This window comes from Myotis lucifugus, unplaced genomic scaffold, assembly GCF_000147115.1.
Source record: "Myotis lucifugus unplaced genomic scaffold, Myoluc2.0 scaffold_329, whole genome shotgun sequence".
Lineage (NCBI taxonomy): Eukaryota > Metazoa > Chordata > Mammalia > Chiroptera > Vespertilionidae > Myotis > Myotis lucifugus.
The window spans coordinates 90634-109644 of record NW_005871377.1 but is presented as its reverse complement, the minus strand read 5'-3'; the positions used below and the strand labels follow the sequence as shown (position 1 = coordinate 109644).

Genomic DNA, 19011 nt, shown 5'->3' with positions numbered 1-19011 from the left:
ACACGCGTACCTGACACACACCCCACCCGCCGTTCCGAGGCACCTCCACGCACCGGGTTCCTCAGACGCCATAAACATGTGGATGAGCCTGACGCGGAGACACGCGTCTCCTAGACACGGAGGCCAGCAGGTCCACCCAGGACAGGGCACATTACAGGCCACACTCACACACGCCCCCACAAGGGTCTCAGGAGCCCCCCTCCCGCCCCCCAGGCAGCAAGAACCTGTGGGTGGGGTTGGCAGGTATTTCATTCCCTCTTTGGAGTCATATGACCCCCAGATATCAGTCCTTCCAAAGCCCGAACGCTAACCCCGTCGGAAGGGAAGGGGTAACCAGCCTAGATGTGGACTCGGTTCATGTGGCAGGAGAGGGAAGGGATTTTAATCCTGCATCAGATGAACCAGATTTAAGAGGAGTGCAGAGCCTCCCATCTCTTACCCCCGCCTCCTAAAACCCAAGCCCAGGCCAGAGGAAGGCAGGCAGACATGCAATTCGGGCTGTCCTCCCCCTGCTGGGTCAACCCTGTCCCTCCCCACAGCCCCCAGCCCTGGCTTGACAACCCTGCCTTTCCCTTCCCCTGCTCACTGCGCTTCAGGTTCCCATGGCAACCTCATCCTCAGCTCCAGGCAGGAGAGCGGGGAGCGCAGACAGAGAGAGAGGGTCTGTGGGGGTGGGGAGGACACAGGCAGCAAGGGTGTCCTCAACTGCGGAGGACCCCTGAGGACAACGCCAGGAGACTGTGTCTGCAGGATCCTTGCAGACATTTAAGCGAGGGGGACAGGTGCCAGAAATTTGTCTTTCGAGGGGTGGACACAGCAACAGCAGAGCTGTGCCCCTCCCCCGCCAGCACGGACTGCCCTGGAAAGGGCTCCTTTGACCTCCTTCCAGAAACAATTGCTGGGAATTTTACCTTTTCCCTCCCTCTCCGTCCTCAGGTTGAAGCTCTGCCCACCCACTACCCTCACCCAGAGATGAATGGATGTGTGTGTCTGCCATTGTGGGCACTGAGGCCGAAAGAGGGGCCACCCGCCCCCAGCGAGTGACCCCACTGGCACCCCAGCCCCACCAACAGATGGGGCCCTGGTGAGGGAACAAGGGGCAGCAGGGGGAGAACCAGGCGTCCTCACCCTGGCCCGGAGCTGGGCCCAGAGCACAGCTGCTCTTTGTCCCTCCGTGGCCAGCCTCCACGCTGGTCATTCCAAGCGGTGGGCCCTCCGCAGAGTCCCTCCCCACCCTCGGTAGCAGGATCAGCTGCTCGGAGGCAGAGAGGCTGAGAGAGAGCACAGCACAGGACAGGGAGTCTGGAGGACAGGGGACGGGATCTTGCATCCATGGGGGCAAGAACAGGGACTGTGTCCCGTGCACATTCCCTCTTGAAATCTGCCACAAGGCCACGGACTAGAAAAGTCAGTGTGATCAATGTGCCCATTTTACAGAGAAAGAAATGGAGGCTCCGTGTCCAGGAGCACTGCCCAGTGCATTCTCCCCGCCACCGTCGCTACCCCGCCAGCTGAGGGCAAGCTGACATCTCTCTCTCTCTCTCTCTCTCTCTCTCTCTCTCTCTCAGGGGACCCCAGCCCAGCCCCAGCTCTCAGGCCTCTGGGGAGAGGTGTGCTTGGCAGGGTGGGTGGAGAACAAAGGAATTCATCTTTCAAACCCAACCAGCTTCCAAGCGTGGCCACGATGAGACCCTCTGGGGTCTCAGTCACCACCAGTCAGAAGCCACCTGCTCCTTAGAACTTTTCTAAAGAGGGTGTCAGAGTCCAAACAATGACCTGCAGGGATGCAGGACAAGGGGCCTGCCCCCGGAGCGGGGTTATGCCTGAGGGCTTCTGAGCCACCCGTAAGGCCAGGGGAGGATGCTGAGAAGCTGCTGGGCTCAGCTATGGGGCTTCCTGGGACAGGGACCGCTTGCAGGGTAGAACCCCACCCCCAGTCCTGCCATGAGCTGTTCCAGAGGCAGAGCAAACCCGCGCCCCATTCTGCACGCACCCTCGCCTCCTCCAGCCTCAGACTCATTCAAAAACCACAGCTTTTTGTTCAAAGAGGAACAAAAATACATCAACAAAAGCAACAAGGAGCCTTTGGTTTTACCAAAAGGAGGGGGGGGGAGAAACACCAGTCCCGACATCCTGCCTCTGGAAGGAGCCGCTGATCCCCAGCTGGGAACACTGCCCAGGGGCGCAGGGAGGGCTCCCGTCTAACCCAGTTTCTCACCAGTCCCCCAGGCCTCAGGGCTGAAGTGGTGGGGATAGGAAGCAACAAGGAGGCATTGTCTGACCAGAGGAAGAAAAGGAGCAGCCAAGAAGATCAAGGCTAGACATGAAGAAGAACTTACCGGCCCTCAGGGGTTGGAGACAAACCATAACATCAAAGCCAGCTACTGCCCCTGATGGCAATCCATAAAAAGGAATGGTTCTGCCAAGCTGGCCAAGGGTTGGGAACACGGGGCCTGTTTCCTCACCTATGAAATGGGAGTATGAGGAACCCTGAGCTTCCTGGGGGCCCTGACGTCTCTGAGTGCAAGGATCTGGGGGTGAGAGAGGGGCAGGGGCTGCCTGGAGGCTGCCCCTTTGAGGATGTCTCCCTGTCCCAAACACACTCCACACAAACCCGTCCCACTCCTGGCGCCAACCTGGCTCCCTAAGACATCTGATCCCATTTTGCTCAGTCAGAGGCAGAAAATTCTGGGGAGAGGGGACAGCCCCACGTCACAGACCTGGATTTGCCCGCTACTGCCCCACCACCCCCTAAGAGCAGCTGGGGTTGGAGAGTCTGCTAGAATCCAGAGACACTTCGAGTCCCCGCACAGGCCCATCCCACTCCCTGAGGCCTGGTGGAAGGCGCAGGACCACAGTCCCTTGTTCCCCAGAACCAGGCACATCTCCATCCTGCTCAGCCCCTCACCCCACAGCTCAAGGAACCTGAAGGATGGGCCCCGATATCTGCAGTCAGTGAAGAGGGGAAGGATACGATGGAGCACCCCTCCTTCTTCCCCGGCCCATGTCTACTCCCCCACTTGACACCCCAAAAGCTGGTTCCCCTCTCAGACTGCAACTTCACCCCCCCCACCCCCGTCTGCAGCCTCCATGAGTCATGCCCCCCAGGAGGAGAGAACAGCACATTTCTCCCCACCCCCCACCCTGCCCCTGCCCCTGCCCCTGCCCCTGCCCTCCAGACTCCTAGACTATTTGCCTGAAAACAAAGCAGCTGGTTTGCAGTGGGGACAGAGCTGCCCCACTTTCATAGAACGTAGCTTAGAAAACAAATAACCAAGGGTATAACCATCCCTCTAACCAAAATGGAGCAGACTCACCCCACCTACCTAGAAACTTCAAGAAAGAATTCAATGAATGGGTCTTCCTACTGCTGGCTATGGTGCAAAAACAGGCATGCACGCCTCTCCCTTGCCCACAGCACAGCAACGCTTGGGTGGCTGTGGCCTGGGAAGTGTGAACACAAGCACACCCTACCCAGTCGACCTCCCTGGCTTTTCTCCCCAGCCCCACGTCCGGCAGCGCGTGTGTCTGGACACATACCAGGCACATGTGTAAGTGCGTGTCCATAGGGGTGCGCCACCGCCCAGCAGCCCAGCTGTGAGCTCTGGCCTGTGTTCTCCCCCATGCCTCACTCTGCAGCAAGTCTGGCGCAAGGGGAGGAAGAGAAGAGGCCTTTTTGCTGCTTACAGTCACTTTCCCGAACTTAAATTCGTCTTGAGATGCCGCCGGGAAAAGACAGACAGGCTTCTTCTCCCTTGACCATCCCCCTGCAAGATCCTGGCTGAGGGACGAGCCAGAGGCGGGCAGAAGGCGGAGGCCTCACACTCACTCACTGGGTGGGCCCAACTCCCTGGCAAAGTGCCAGGAGGAACCACCTGCCTCTCTGGGTTCTGAGCGGGAGGTGCTGCCGAGAAGGAAGCCAGGCCTGGTCCACAAAGCAAAGGGCAGAGCTACACCCTGGACACCCCAGGACTCGGAACCTGAATGTCCCTGGAGGAGGGGGCCAGAGGCAGGGAGAACACAGGACGGGAGGAGAGTGAACCCCCAGCCGGGGCCTGGCACAGAGCAGGTACTCAGTCTCCTTTGGTGTCCGGGCCAGCGTCCCAGGGTAGGAAGCTGGAACCCTGGGGAAACCGAGGCTCGGGCAGGTCGACAGGGAGCTCCTGCAGGCCAGGCCTGCACCGGGTTTATCCTGGAATTTCCCCGTCTGGATCGCTGGCACAGACAACCGCTCCGCAGAAGCTGGCTGAGGAGTGTGCATGCCGCGGGCAAGGTGCTACTACACTGGAGTGAAACACGGCTGGACCACAGCCCCCAGGTCTCCTTCCCGGGTAACATCCCAGCTGGGCCAAAGGTCAACTGGGCGGGGCATAGGCCAAGGCCCGTAAAGGCTGGGGGAACGGATAGGGTTGGATAGGGGTCAACCCGCTGCTCTGGCTGGAGGCCAGGAGACAGACCTGCCTAGGCAGGTTGGAAGCAGCATCCAAGCAAGGAGGAGCGCTTGTCTTCCGCCTCCCCTGGAGCCCGCACCAACGCAAGGAGCCCCCCACCCCACTTCCTGCAGCCTCCCCAGAAGACAGTGAGAAAAGTGAGCTGGGACTGTGGCTCGAGGCTGAGGCAATACGTACAGAGAAAACAAGGACACGCCTCTGATTTCTGTCTCCAACTCCCAGTGCTCCCTGAGTTCTAGGCTACTGCAGTCTTAGGGAAGAGCCGCAGAGAAGCCCCGGGCCCTGCCACCCTCGGGGCTGGGGGCTCAGCCAGGCTGCTGCCCGGAGAGGCTGAGGGTCAGAGGCTGCCCCCAGGGGAGCCTCGGTGCCCAGAATCCAGCCTGAAGTGGTCCAGCCATCAAGGGGTTAAAACTGCCCCAGCCTCTGGCTTCGCTGAACCCCACCCCACTCCCCAACAGAGGGAGGAAGTGGCAGAGAATCAGGGCTTGTGTGAGTCCTTAAGAATTTGAGGAATGTCCCATTTCCCTTGGGGGGGTGGGGAGAGGTTGCGGGGAGAGGACCAGGGTAAGTTAATAGAAGAGAAGGAGCAGCTGAGGGAAGAGAGGGGACCCAGGCAACCTTCCCAGTGCCCCGAGCCCTCCCAGAAGGGACAGCGCACATGTTGTTTCTTGAGTGTAAGATTTTATCAGAAATCTGTTTTCCCAGCACCTGGCACAGGTTAGCATGTAGCAGCGGGCAGGCAATCCTTACCTAATGAGTGAAAAAAAACACCAAGGAGAGGAGGCTGTGGGATTAGCAGGGCACTGGGGGTGCCAAAAGGGGGAGGCAGCCTTTCAAAGGGGTTTAAGACCCCAACCCCACTTAGACAAGTCCCAAGGTTCCCCTCCTTCAGCTGCAAAGAGCCTCCTGACTGGGAATTTTAAAGAAAAACTGGACTCAAGTCAGAGTCTTGCTGAACTGTTTTGAATACTGGTCTTGCCACCTACCTGAAGGGACCTGACCTTCGAAAACCCCTACCTGGCAGGTGGCTGTGAGGTGCTGCATGTGCCCTCGACCCGGCATGAGTTTGCACTTGTTACGCACATGAGGTCACCCTGGAGGTGGAAGGTGTTGCACTCTCTGGATCAGCATGGGATGAGGGACCCTACCCTGCCCACCTCCCCGCAGCAGGCCAGGCTGCAGGTCCCCGTGCAGAGGGGAGGGAGTTCAACCCAACACCATTGGAAAAGACTGAGGTCTCCACAGCCTCCCTCACCAGACGGGGAAGAGCTCTGCCCGGAGCCAGGCCACCCCTTCCTGCTGCCCCACCAGGAAGGGCTCAGCCAGGAGCCCCCAAAGAATTAGTGCCCAGGCCCTGGCAGGGGGCAGACAGAGAGATGGAGACACTCAACGGCTATTCTGAGGAGAGACAGGAGGAAGGAGAAGCAGAGAACAAAAATAGGCAGAAACAGGGCTGCTTGCTTTTTCCTCTGGATCCCGCCCTCCCCTGCGGGTGCAGTGGGAGGAACATACTTACTTTACTGGATTTGAACTAGCCTCTCACTAGACATGTAATCTTGAGAAAGTCCCTTCCCCTCCCCAAGCCTCAGTTTCCTTCTCTGTGAAATGGGAGTAAGAGCCCTGACTTCATCCAGCTGTGGTGAAGATGACAGGGGACTGACACTGATCAGGCAGAGTGTGGACGTGCCCGGCAATGTCCCCTTGTGGTTATTAGAACAGAAGGAAGAATGAGGAAGGGGGCCCAGGGGATCCACCCAGGGACCCGCCCGGCCTCCTGCCCCAGGCAGGACTTACGCGTTGCAGTAGGGCTTCTTCTCGTAGCCCTTGTAGTTCTTCATGTTGAGTGTCATCTTGCAGGTCTCGCAATGGAAGCATGCTTTATGCCAGTACTGGGGACAGAGGCAGAGGGAGGACACCCGTCAGACACAGGACTTCAGGAAGGGGGCTCAGGCCCGAGGAAGGAGCACTCCCTCCAGCTCCACCGGGTGAGCTGGGGACATCGCAGGTCACAGCTCTGGCAGCTAATGACACTCTCACCCCTTGTACCCTCCCCCCAATCAGTCATTTGAGCTGTCAGGATGGGGAGAAGAGCAGATGTGTAGGGTGAGTGGGGAAGAGGCCAGTAATAGTGCTGAGCTGTCCCCAAAGGTCAGCTCCACCTCCCAGACCACTCCTGCTGCCCCCAAGCTGGAGTAGCCTCATTGCTTGAGCAAAGCTGGACCAGGGTTGCTAAGAGGCCGCTGCTGAACATGAGGGGCAGAGGAGGAGGGCCTGGCCCGGAGCCCCCAGGCATTCCTAACTCCCACACCAGGGGTCCAGCTCTGACACCTCCCACTTCCTGTGGGACCCCCCACAGGGGGTAGAAGTGGGTGCCCTAGCTCTAACCACCACTCCTGCACCCTTTCTCCCTCCCTCACCCTTCTCCCAGGCCCTCACTCAGGAGAGCACCCAGCAGCTCTCTGAGGCACTGAAGGGCTCAGACTAAAAGCCTTGGAAGGGGAACCTCCATAGTGGACATCGAAGCGCCACCCTGACCGGCTATGTGACCTTGGCCAGGGACCACACCGCTGAGCCGTTTCCAGATCTGTTCCTCCTGGGGCTGTTGGGGATTCAATGAGAAATCACCTGCAAAGCCCTCAGCGCAGCACCTGGCACCTCTAAGTACCCGAATGTTAGATGCGGGGCACAGCAGACATGAACCCCAACCAAGAGGGCTCGGGGACTCACACGGGAACTTTCTGTGTGTCGGGTGCAGGTGGGGCTTCACTGTGCCCGGCCACAGCTACAATGTGGGTGAGGGTGAGTGACAGGTAAGACCCCAGCAAAGCCAAGACACCCAGCAAAGAGCCACCAGGGCCAATCCAGCATGGCCAATGGAGGGGAACAGGAGGGAGGGGAAACATGCAACAGAAGGGACCTCACCCTGAGCAACGCTGACGCTGGGCCAAACCCACACACGTGCGATCCAAGTCTGGCCCTGGGATCTGCACTGACCAGGAGTCCAGCTTCCAGGACCCCGGAATCCAGGCTGCCTGGGTGACCCGGCCGGCCTGGTTCTGCCCCATTTCCCAGAAGTCAAGGGAGACACTCCTCAGCCCGCAGGGAAGGCCAGAAGCCAGGGGAGGGCCCAGGGAGATGTTTAAGGTGACCAGCACAGGGCTGGTTCTTAGCCATCTGCCAAGGAATTTTCCCCAGGCAGCGCCTTTCAAAATGTTTTCCTGCCACCTTGGAGGAGGGGACAGGAAAAAAAAGAAGCTGGGAGGCTGGGATACCAGAGGCCCAGGGGTAAATTGGGAGGTAATCACCTTCTAATAGGGTGCTCCCCTGCCAGGGGGACCCGAGGAATCCCCAGCGTCACAACAGTAAATGAAGTGACAGGAGAACAACTGTTGTGGGAAGAAGGCCAGGGGAAGTCTGGAAGCAAAGGGTTGGCTGATCTAAGCTTAGCCCCCACCCCAACCGAGGCCTATCGTACAGCCCAGCCCAGACCCCAGGTGCAAAACCCCAACACATAACCCACCAGAAAAACTAAAAGAGGGTGGTCCTTGCTCTAGCTGGTTTGGCTCAGTGGATAGAGCATCAGCCTGTGGACTGAAGGGTCCCAGGTTCCATTCCCGTCAAGGGTACATGCATGGGTTGCGGGCTCGATCCCCAGTAGGGGGCATGCAGGAGGCCACCAATTGATGATCCCCTCTCATCATTGATGTTTCTATCTCTCTCTCCCTTCCTATCTGAAATCAATAAAAATATAAATAAATAAATAAATAAATAAAATAAAAGAGGGTAGTCCCTGCCCGGTCAGTGCCCACAGTGGCAGCCCCTCTCCCTCCCCCAATACCTGGGAGGCACTGGCAGAGCGCCACAACCCTGTCACCACCCAGCCTGCTGGCCTCTGCCTGCTCAGCTGCCCAGGCCCCTGCCTCCCCCCACCCCCACAGGGGCCTGCCAGGAAAAATATTCTCTGGAATCCAGACCATGACCCACTTTCTCACACACACACACACACACACACACACACACACACACATCTGTAGGAATACACACTGTCCTACGACTGGGGGGCCTCCAAAGCTGCCTCCTGATTGATTTGGGGGAGACAAAGGGAAGGAGATAGATACCCCTCCCCTAGCAGATGGCTAGGATCTCACCCTGGTGTCAAGCCCCTTGGAAAGGGGCAGTGTATACTGACTGGCTGGGGGTTCAGGGCCAATACCCAATCCAGGGGTTCCACAAGACCCCTCCCGGCTGCCATTTGAAGGGGAGCCCCGATAGGAAGGGATGGTACCCATTTCCATCCGTAGCTCTTCCCCACCTCACCCCCAGACGCCCCTTGCTTTCAGCTAGATATACTAGGGTCTGGGGGTGATGCTCTCTGTTCCCTTACGGGGCTCGAGAGCAGAATAATAAAAGCACAGGTGGTCCGAGTGCCTTCAGGGTCAGGAGTAAACTCTGCAGCTGTAAAGTGGAACTAAAACCAGGGTCCCACAGAGGTGCGGGGAGGAGTGATGAGATGACTCACGCTCCGAGCTGGCTGCACTGGGAGCTGGCTGCTGCGTCAGGTCACTTCCCTCACCGGAGAAGGGCTCCAGGTTCAGGACAACCAGCAGCGCCTGCCCCTGTGTCCTCCTTATGGTGGGAAAGTGGAGGGCAGGAGGACAGAATATGGCGAGTCACTCAACAGCCCAGGGGCCAAGCCTGGACCGGGCAGCCCCAGGAAACCCCCTTCCTGTCTCAATCAGGTCGGTGAGCCCTCAGTCAGGGAAATAAATCAATAAAACCCCACAATGACCCTCTCTGTCTGCCTCTCTCTCCTGTCCCCCTTTCTTAAAGGCCCCAGGAAGAAGATGTCAGGGAAGCATTGCTGAGACTCGGGATTCACGATCTGGAGCAAAGTACACCTCCGGGCAGGCAACTCTAATCCTTCCCACTGCCCTGAAGGCCACTGTTTGCCTTCTGCAAAAAATGAGCCCTCTGTTCGAAGCTTGGCAGCCCTTCCCCCAAGGCTCCAGCCCTGCCCTCAAGTCTTCCTTGCCTGCAGCTCCAAAGCTGAAGCCCAGTCCACAGAAAACCCACTCCACAGAAAGACAAACAGAGGCCGGTGGGGCAGAAGGAAGATCTCCCGCACTTGGGCGTGGCCTGGACCAGCTCCTATCTCTGTGATCACCGTGGAGGTGGGGCAGTGCTGCTCGCAGCCCTGGGTGAGGGAAACGCGGCCAGCTTCGGGTCACTGTGCCTGCAGCCTGGCATCCTGCCCGCTGCACCCAGGCGACCCGACTCGGTGGGAGGATGAGACCTTCCTCCCCTTTCCTGTCCCCCAGGTTACGGTTTTTCCCTTCTCTAGGGGTAACACCAGCTCCACCCTGGCTGGGTCACCAACCTAGTTCAGTTGGTCACCTGGGCGCTGGTTTAAAGTCAAAGACTTTGGCTGCATCTCCAGGAGAGATGATTATTGTTAGTATCCCAGCTTCTGGAAAGGCCCAGGCCGAGGGCATTCCTCAGGCCAGGGTCAGGGACACTAACAAGATAGTGTAAATAAAGGTACTTAAAACTATATATATATATATATATATATATATATATTCTTTTTAATTAAATATATATATTTTTTACTTCAGAGAGGAAAGGAGAGGAGAGAGATAGAAACATCAATGATGAGAGAGAATCATTGATCGGCTGCCTCCTGCATGCCCCACTCTGGGTATCGAGCCCACAACCCAGGCATGTGCCCTGCCTGGCAATCAAACCATGACTTCCCGGTTCATAGGTCAACACTCAACCACTAAGCCAAGCTGGCTGGGCAATAAAGTACCTTTTTGCCAACATAACAGGCACAAAGAACTTCAGATTTGAATTCCACCTCTGGCTGAGAGGGAAATGAGCCGCACACACAGTCTGAGCCTCCATGTACGGGGCTCATCATTTACAGGAGCAACCACATCTGTGGTGTGAAGCTGCTGTGAAGACGGAGCCTGGCCCCTCGCAGTAAGTAGTAGCTACTATGACTGGGTGGCCACAAGGTGATCGTGGGGCACTCAGCTTTAGCTGGTAACATGGGGCACCACAGCTACAAGGACTTGTCTTTTTAGTGTCCAGCCCAGTCTCCTATCTTGCTGCCCCCTATGGAAGCGAGAGGGCAGGGTAGGGGGCAATTTAGACAACCAGAGGCAGAGAGCCCTCCTACTGAGGGATTCCAGGGAAGCTGGCTCCCACCAGTCCTCTACCCTTCCAGAAAGGCTGTCTCCACCTGCTTTCAGGAGCCCAGGAAAGCAAGCCCAGGGACAGGGGCAGGGCACGATTCTTGACAACACAGGTTCCCACCTACAAATGCCTCCTAACAGGGTCTGGGATACAAATCCACCTTTCCAAATCCAGAGGACATTCTGAGGCACAGCCCCTCTCTCCCTCCCCAAAGGCCTTGCAAGGGCCTTCAGAGTGCCTGGCACAAAGTAGGTACTCGATAAATATTTGTCCAGTGAATGAGCCAATGAGGTCACCCTGTTTCCCCCCCAGCTTTAATCCCAGAAGTCCTCTGGGGAAGGAAACCTCGATCTCCTTGCTCAAACACCGTCATCAGCCATACATATTTATCCAGCGTGCAGAACACACCGGGTACTGCAAAGTGGGGGCAGGGTGGCCATCAGGGGTAACATGGCCTTCACTCACCTAAGCCTTTGGGAGATAAGGCTCAGGGAGGAGAAAAGGTTAACACCTAGGATATACCTTGTGCTTTGGGTCCGGTTGTGGGCTGAGTGCTGTAGGGAAATTATAGTGAACTGGGTGGGTCTAATTTGACTCTCTCCTATTGTAAACCGAAAGCCTGGGGAAGTTGGTTAGCAACCTTGCTTATGGGACTGAATGTTCTGCAAGTCTCAGCCCCTGGGGCACCAGTTTCCCAGTAGGAAGTGCCAATCCTTACTGCCTGGAGAGAGGTGGGAGGAAGAGGTCTGATCCCTGGATATTCCAGGCCTCCAGCTGGGTGCAGGGGTGAGGATTCCCCCAGGACCACCTCCTCTAGGGAAAGCTCTACAAGAGAGGGAGGACGCCTGGCAGGGATGGCTCAGTGGTTGGTTGAGTGTCGACCCAGGAACCTGGAGATCTCGGTGTTCGATTCGAGGACAGGGCACATGCCCAGGCTGCAGGTTCGATCCCCAGAAGGGATATGCAGGAGGCAGCCGATGGATGTTTCTCTCTCATCGATGTTTTTCTATCTCTCTAGTCCTCTCTCTCTAAAAATCAATAAAAACATATTTAAATCCCCACTTCCCAAGGCAACCCCCACCTGACTGTCCTCTTCAGCTGGGACGAGAAAACAGCTACTGGGAAAGGGTACCTTGCAGGATTCCTGCCCTCCTCCCCTCTGACACACAGCACCAATGTTCTTTACAGGAGGAGCCAGGTGTGGGGCTAGATAGAGTATCCCAGAAAGACAGGGAATGCACAGCCTCTACCACATCCTGGTGCTTTAGTGCACTGCCCCTCCTCCAAGGAAATGACATCATACCCATCTGACAGATATGGAACACTGAGGCCTAGAGCCATTCATAAAGCTGGTGGGAAAACACCTGGAATCAGGATGGGCTAGCAACCTCCTCATCTATATTGCTTCTGCCTTATATGGGCAAAAGTGCCCACAGCCTCTTGCCAAGCACAGGGAACTCAAGTTACAGAGGCCAAAATCCCCACCACCAGGGAAGGGCAAAAACACCCGTGTGCAAGGACAATGTGCAAGGACAAATAGTTCCTCAGTTAGTGCTTCCAAGCTCAAGTCCTACCCTCCCGAGGTTGGCACAGTCACCGGGAAGGTCAGGGCCCACAACATGGCCCTCCTCTCCTCCTGCCTGGCCCAGCCCAAGAGAGACAGTGAAACTGCAACAGCCCCGCATGCCCCTTCCTGCAAGAACAGGTTCAAAAGTATTTCAGAACCTTGGAACCCCACACCCTTTCACCCTGAGGCAGAGGCCAAAGGTCACTGAGGAAGCTCCAACCCCAAGGGGAAGGGGAGGGTTAAGTATCCAATGAACTGTCCTTTCCCAACCCAACATGGCGTCAGGTGAGCAATGAACTTGGCCCTAGGGCTCTGCACCCCTTTTCCATCCCATGCGCCCCATTCCTGCCATTTCAGAAAAGAAAGAGGGAGTATGTGGACTTGGAGCCAGCTTTGGGAAGTGGCCCGGGTGAGGAAGGGGACAAAATCACAAAGGCCCCCTCCTCCAGACTGAAGAGGGGTGCAGAGGAGACACATTTTGCCTCGGGATCTAAGGAAGCTAAAAAGAGGACCAGATCCTTCCCCAAGTTGCTGGAAACACCCAGCCCTCCTCTCCACCCCCACCCCCTCCAAAAGCCTAATGGCAACCAGATGAACAAGTCCAGCCTGGGTAGGGGGGGGGGCGCAATCGTCAGGGCCCCAGGGGACAGTGAATTTCCAGAAGGCCACCCTCCCCTCCCCCCAAACACCTCCCCCTTTTCTTGCCTTCCCCTGAATTCAGCCAACCGCACCCTCCATTGGGGAAACCTGCTTTGAAAAGTTAGCTCTTTGTTCTACAAGCCGGTCTCAAGCTCTGAGCACAATTTCAGGGGATCTCCGCGGAGCACCCGCCACCCACCCTACTCCAGCGCCCGACCCCGCCCCGCTCGCGCGGAGCAGCCCAGCGCCGCGAGTTGGCCTCTAATTTGAGGTGGGGGCTGGGAAGCTACCATTAACCCGCGGTCTAGGAGCCGCCGAGCCGCCAAGGGGACTACAGATCGTCCAAAACAGGGGGTCTCGCAGTGGGGCTCACGTCCTTATCCGCAGCCCAGTTCACCAGATGCAACACTCGCCCGCCGGAGCCCCCAAACCCAGTCTCCAGGCCAGGAAGCCCAGCCATTCGCGGCCACAGCGGACAGTTGCGCGGGGCCCCCCCAGCCTCTGCCCCGCCCCCCGCCCCGCCGCCCCCTCCCCCAGAGCCCCGAGCTTCCGCCTACTTGGCGTTCCGGGCGGCCGGGAGAGGGAGCGGCCGTCTCTCTCACTCTCCCGGGCCTAGGGGGCGGGACGGCACCCCTAACCTTCCCCCAGCCCCCACCCCGTGGCCTGGCTTCCCTGCCCCTCTTCCTTCTCCCAACCCCGGGGCACAGAGCCCACTCTTCAATTCTGGCTGCCCGGCACGCGCGGACTCCTTGCCTCGCCTCGGATCTCCGGGTTTCCAGACTGGGGTCTGCCCCGACACCCCATGACACCGCCCTCCCTCCTCCTCCCGGGATCGCGGGGCCGAGGCGGCGTGGACCCGGCCCCTCTCGCTTCCCCCGGGCCGGAGCACTGGTCGGGAACGGCAAACACGCGTCTCCCGGTCCCGGGCTCACCTTATCCAGGCAGTTCACCTTCTCCGTGGGGTACACGATCTTGCCGCACCGAGCGCAATTGGGATTCATGGCTCCGGGAAAGGCTGGGGCGGGGACGCCCGGGCTCGCGCGCGCACTCTCTCCCCGGAGCGAGCTGGCGGGAGGCGGCCGCGGATGCAACTACACAGGCGGCGGCGGCGGCTGGAGCAAGGGAACTGGCCTCCGCCTCCGCCCTCCTTCCCCTAATAAACACAGCGGGGAGGAGGGGCTGCACCGGGGCGGGGACGCGCCGCGAAAACGCGGGCGGGGGCGCGCGCGGCCAGGGCGCGCTCCCCGGGAGCCGGGGTGCTGCGCGGAGGCGGGTTCCGGCCCGGGGTGTGGGGCGCGGGGTGCGTGCCTAGGTGAGTCCCGAGGGCTCCTGGCGCCCGGGTGCTCCCTAGCTGGAGGCGCCCTGGAGAGACGCCGGCTATGCCCGGAGCCCTTCCCGCGCTGAAGGCGCCTCGGGGCCGGTGTGGCGGGACATCTGGGGCAGCCGGGAGGCGGGCAAACCTCGCGCCTCCCGTCCAGGGTGGGGTTGGAACACTCCTGAAGGCCCGAACTGATTCACCACATTCGGGGACTTTCCTTTGTACCCGTCGCTACCTGGCATGAACCCACGGACGGAATGGGAACCCCTTGCCCCACACCTACATGAGCCTCCCTGCCCCTTCATATCTTCTCCCACTTTTGCCGGGCGGAACCTGTCCCTCCCGCCTGTTCCCAGCGCCTCGCAGCCGGGGCTGGTTCTTCCCTCTCCGAGCAGCCTTCCCGGAGTTCCCTGGATTCGGGCACCTTCCGCTTTCCGCTTGGCCTCCTTTTCTCCTTTATTCCTTTCTCCCACCCTCGGTGCATCCAAAGAACCATCTCCAGGAGCCAGAGCAGCGCGGGGGTATAGCTCAGTGGTAGAGCATTTGACTGCAGATCAAGAGGTCCCTGGTTCAAATCCGGGTGCCCCCTTGGTGGCTTTTCTTCCCCGTGACTAATATAGCACCCCCTTTCTTGACTTTTTTATTTTAACATTGAGTCCTGGATTAAAAGAAAACAGAAACGATTTTTCAAAGATGCATTTCTCGTTTTCCAGCCTTAGCGGAAAGCTTTCGGTTTTGCTTTGCACCTAGCAGAAGGAGGAAGGGTGGACATGTGCGCAAATCTGGCGTAAGATTACTGGCGCCGGAGGTGTCTGGATTTCCGCGGCCACGGGTTCCGGGGACAAAATGACTACCCCCAGTTGGCGTTCCGTTTCGGATGGGGATGTGGGTGGGTCAAGGGGAAGAAACCCACAGCCTTTCTCCAAACTTCAACTTTTTTTTTTTAATTACCGGTGGCATGAAGGTGCTATTGCTCATAACACAGGTAGAGAGAGTCAAAGCACTTTTGAGAAGGTTAAAATGCCCCATGCACATCCATAAGCTCATTTTAATTTACAAAAATAAAGTTACCTCCTAATACAAACTGACATAAACTGATGCAGTGGTTCTCAAACTTGAATGTGCATCAGAATTACCTGGAGGGCTTGTTAAAACACCCCCGTTTCTCATTCCATAGGCCTGGAGTGGGCTTCCGGGAGAATTTGCATTTCTGACAAGTTTCCAGAAGATGCTGATGCTGTGGTCAAGGGGCCACACTTTGAGAACCACTAAACCAGTCATTCAAGGCCATCGAGTTCCATAGCCTAAAGGTAGGGACAGATATTTGTGGGTTGCCTCACTGACAGTATCGTGGCTAACCCAGAGGAAAACAGTAAATGTGAAGGGAGTAAGGGCAGGCTTTGCCCCAAAAAAGGAAACATAAAGGAGAAAGGAAAGGCATGCTTCTGGGGTCAGAGGGCACCTGCGATATTTTAAACCCGGAATTTGGTTGTGTCATCCCTCCGGGGCCCTGGGGAATACTCCAGTGCATTTTCCCCATGGCTCCCATTACTGTTTGGTGTGTCTGAGGCTGGACATAGGCAAAGCTGTCCTCCTGGTTCAAAACCTAGACCCTCCTGGGCACGAGGCCTCAAACTTACCCCAGGCCTAAGGCTTTCCTTTGAGCTAATATGGAGGAGAAAGCTGTCCACTTTTCACCTTTTATCTGTGTATTTTTTTCCCCCCCGCAGAGGGGAAGGGAGAGGGGGAGAGAGAAACATCAATGAGAGAATCATCGATCAGCTGCCTTCTGCACGCTCCACACTGGGGATGGAGCCCGCAACCCAAGCATATTCTCTGACTGGGAATCGAACCTTGGTTCATAGGTCGATGCTCAACCACTGAGCCACGCCGGCTGGGCTATCTGTATATGTCTTGTTAAACTTTGCAGTTATATAAACCTATTGAACTTTGGATTCATTCTCCTAGTCTTCCCTGTCTGAGTATAAACTAGGCAAAATAACACTGCCCTGCACACCTCCAAGGCCAATAGATGTTGAACAGTCTAGTCTCAAAGAGGGTAAGAGTTGGTTGCTTCCTTTCCACCTATTGAGAGTAAGCTTCTCGCTGCTAAATGGGGGACAGCTTAGAAGTGCCTGTGTTAGTGGGATTGCATTCGTGTTACTATGGGTTACGCCTGAGTGAGGAGAGAAAAACATCAAGGTCATGTGAGGGGGCACCCGGATTTGAACCGGGGACCTCTTGATCTGCAGTCAAATGCTCTACCACTGAGCTATACCCCCGGGACATGTTTTGTTTGTCCTCCCTGTCCACTTGTGGTGACTCAATATAATTAGGTTCCACCCACACCAGAGTGCTGGCAAGCTTTGTGTTCTAAAGCCCCACCTTCTTTTGTTGGTGAGTGTTTGATACAGTCTTTTTATGCCAATCCTAATTTTTTGTACTGGAATTGTTTACTTGTTCAAAATTAGGTACTTCTTTCTAAATTATATCAAATTCACTTATGATGGGGAACGAAATTAAAAGACCACCTGAAAATATGGCCCTTTGAAAACATTAACTTAGGTACCAAACCACCTTTTCTAGGTACGGAACATGCTTTCGAAAGAAAGACACAAAGGTTCTGACTCTTCGCTGACAGACTAGAAATAAATGCACAAGTGAATAAACAAGAAAATGCACAGTAGTGATAAGGGAAATATTATAACTGTATTTTTAATCCTCCCTGAGGATATTTTTTCCCATTGATTTTTTTAAGAGGGAGAGTGAGTGGAAGGAAGGGATAGGGGGAGAGGGAGGGAGAGACATGGATTGGTTGCCTCCCACTGGCACCCCTAGGCTAGGACAGGGATCCAACCTGCAACACTTTGGTGCGTGGGCCGACTTCTAACCACTGATCCAAACCAGCCAGTGCTAAAATAACTTTTTATTTATTTTTAAAATATATTTTTATTGGTTTCAGAGAGGAAGGGAGAGGGAGAGATGGAAACATCAATGATGAGAGAGAATCATAGATCGTCTGCCTTCTGCACGCCCCCTACTGGGGATCAAGCCACAGTACGAGCATATGTCCTTGACCAGAATGGAAACTGGGTCCTCTTCAATCTGCAGGCGGGCACTCTATCCACTGAGCCAAACCAGCTAGGGCTAAAATAAAATTTTAAAAATTACGAGTCTGCATTAGGAAGCTGTGAGGGGTGCTATTTCAGGTGGGAGAATCATGGAAGGCCTTTGTGTGCAGGTGATTTTGGAGTTCAGACCTGAATGAGGGCATATTCCAGGCAAAGAAAATGGCTACTACAAAGGCCTTAGGCCTAGAGGGGCTGGAGGAAGGTGGACAAGCAGAGGTCGATTCAAGAGAGCTGGAGAAGGCCTTGTACGATTAGAAAAAGAATCAAGCTTTTTTTTTCATTTCTTTATTTTTTTAAGATTTTAAAATTGATTTTTAGAGAGAGTAAAAGGGAGAGAAAGAAGCATCCATGTGAGAGCAAAACATGGGTCAGCGGCCTCCTACATGCCCCCCTCCCAGGGATGCAGCCCAAAACCTGGGCATGTATCCTGACCAGAAATCAAACAGTGACCCTCCTGGTTCATAGGCATGATACTCAACCACTGAGCCATGCCAACCGGGCGCCAGTTGACTTCTTTTTGGTAACTGAAACCTGGCAGGTGGGAGTATCTGCACCTTGGGACATCAGGGCCCCCAAGACTGGTTCTTAGCCATTGACCACTATACCACTGCTTCTCACTGGTTCTCATTTTCTCTAAAAAGGAAGAGTCAAGCTCTTCAGCTAAGAGAGTGAGGGGGAGAGATAGGGTGTGGAAGATGTGAGACAGGAGAAAGTATGTGAATTAGTCATTTTGGAGACTGGGAAAGGGAACCTAATCAGCCGTTGGAGTCCTAGACAGAGAGCCTGGAGGGACACAACTTGTAAGCTTTCTTCCAACAACATTCAGCTGCTTTGGGTGTGGGCTGGGTGTAATCAGATAGCTGAGTTTAATTCGGATTGTGGTTTGGCCGGCAAGCACCACCCAAGGCTTACTAGTATAGTGAACGAGGCACTGTGCCAACTTCTGTAGGGAATACGAAAAAGAATGCAACATGGCCCTACCGTCAAGGAACTTACAGTCTAGTTGGGGAAACAATACATATACAGCAAGGGGAGAAAGATAACTGACAGTCAACGCTAATACAGAGAGCAGCAGAACTGCGAGACAGGTAGTTGATAATGAGAAAAATGAAGTATAGACTTCCTTTAAAATCGGTGGTGAGAAAGAAGAAATGGACAGGCAATCACAACTAAAGGGAGAGGTGTTTTTTGTTGTTTTTTTTAGGAAGGATTTTTTTTTTTTTTAATTTAAGGGAAGCCTGTTGAAAGTTGAAGGAGCCAAGGAAGCAGAGGAAGTGACTGGAGAGAATAGAAACAATAGGGGCACCTCTGGCACAGGAGCAGAGAGGGTCTCGAGAAAGACAAGGGAAGCACTTCCGCATGGGCGCAGCGTACTGGGCTGCACAGGATGGAAATGAATCTTCAAGAATTCCCAGATGCCAGAGGTAGAGAAGGCTGTAGTTAGTGTAGGAGAGGAATCCCACCACACACACCCCACCCCCAGCACCTTCAAGCACAGGTCAAAGTGGACTTCGCTCTTTTCCCCTAGCACTTGAGTCCTGATTGCCTCTGTAATCTTTTCTTAGTTCTTTAGTATCTTTCTGGGAAAACCGAAGCAGTTGATCATAAATGCCAGACTGCTGTTAATCAGCTGAGACACGTCTGGTCAGTAAGCACTACAATTAAGCTGTAAATCTCACCCTTCCCAGCAGAGGGGGTATAGCTCAG

The 19011-nt window shown here is 55.7% G+C and overlaps 1 protein-coding gene and 2 non-coding genes across 6 annotated transcripts in view; 1 reads left to right on the top strand and 2 right to left on the bottom strand.

The window, feature by feature from the left end:
- The window catches only part of LASP1 (LIM and SH3 protein 1), a 40331-nt gene extending 26329 nt beyond the window's left edge, over positions 1-14002 (bottom strand). For 2 of the 4 annotated variants that reach the window (XM_006100765.2, XM_014466204.1), the window contains exons 1-2: positions 13788-13983; positions 6246-6340 (exon numbers count right to left, since the gene is read on the bottom strand). In XM_006100765.2, coding sequence (XP_006100827.1) covers positions 6246-6340; positions 13788-13856 — 164 coding nt within the window. In that variant the 5' untranslated portion in view covers positions 13857-13983. Of the gene's footprint in view, positions 1-6245; positions 6341-7971; positions 8083-13787 lie in introns of those variants that run through there. The other 2 variants (XM_023764377.1, XM_023764376.1) reach the window with 2 other exon arrangements.
- A 688-nt stretch (positions 14003-14690) lies between these two features.
- TRNAC-GCA lies at positions 14691-14762 on the top strand. Its single transcript has one exon. It is a non-coding gene; the product is annotated as a tRNA-Cys (tRNA).
- A 1621-nt stretch (positions 14763-16383) lies between these two features.
- TRNAC-GCA lies at positions 16384-16455 on the bottom strand. The gene has a single exon. It is a non-coding gene; the product is annotated as a tRNA-Cys (tRNA).
- Positions 16456-19011: the final 2556 nt, after the last annotated feature.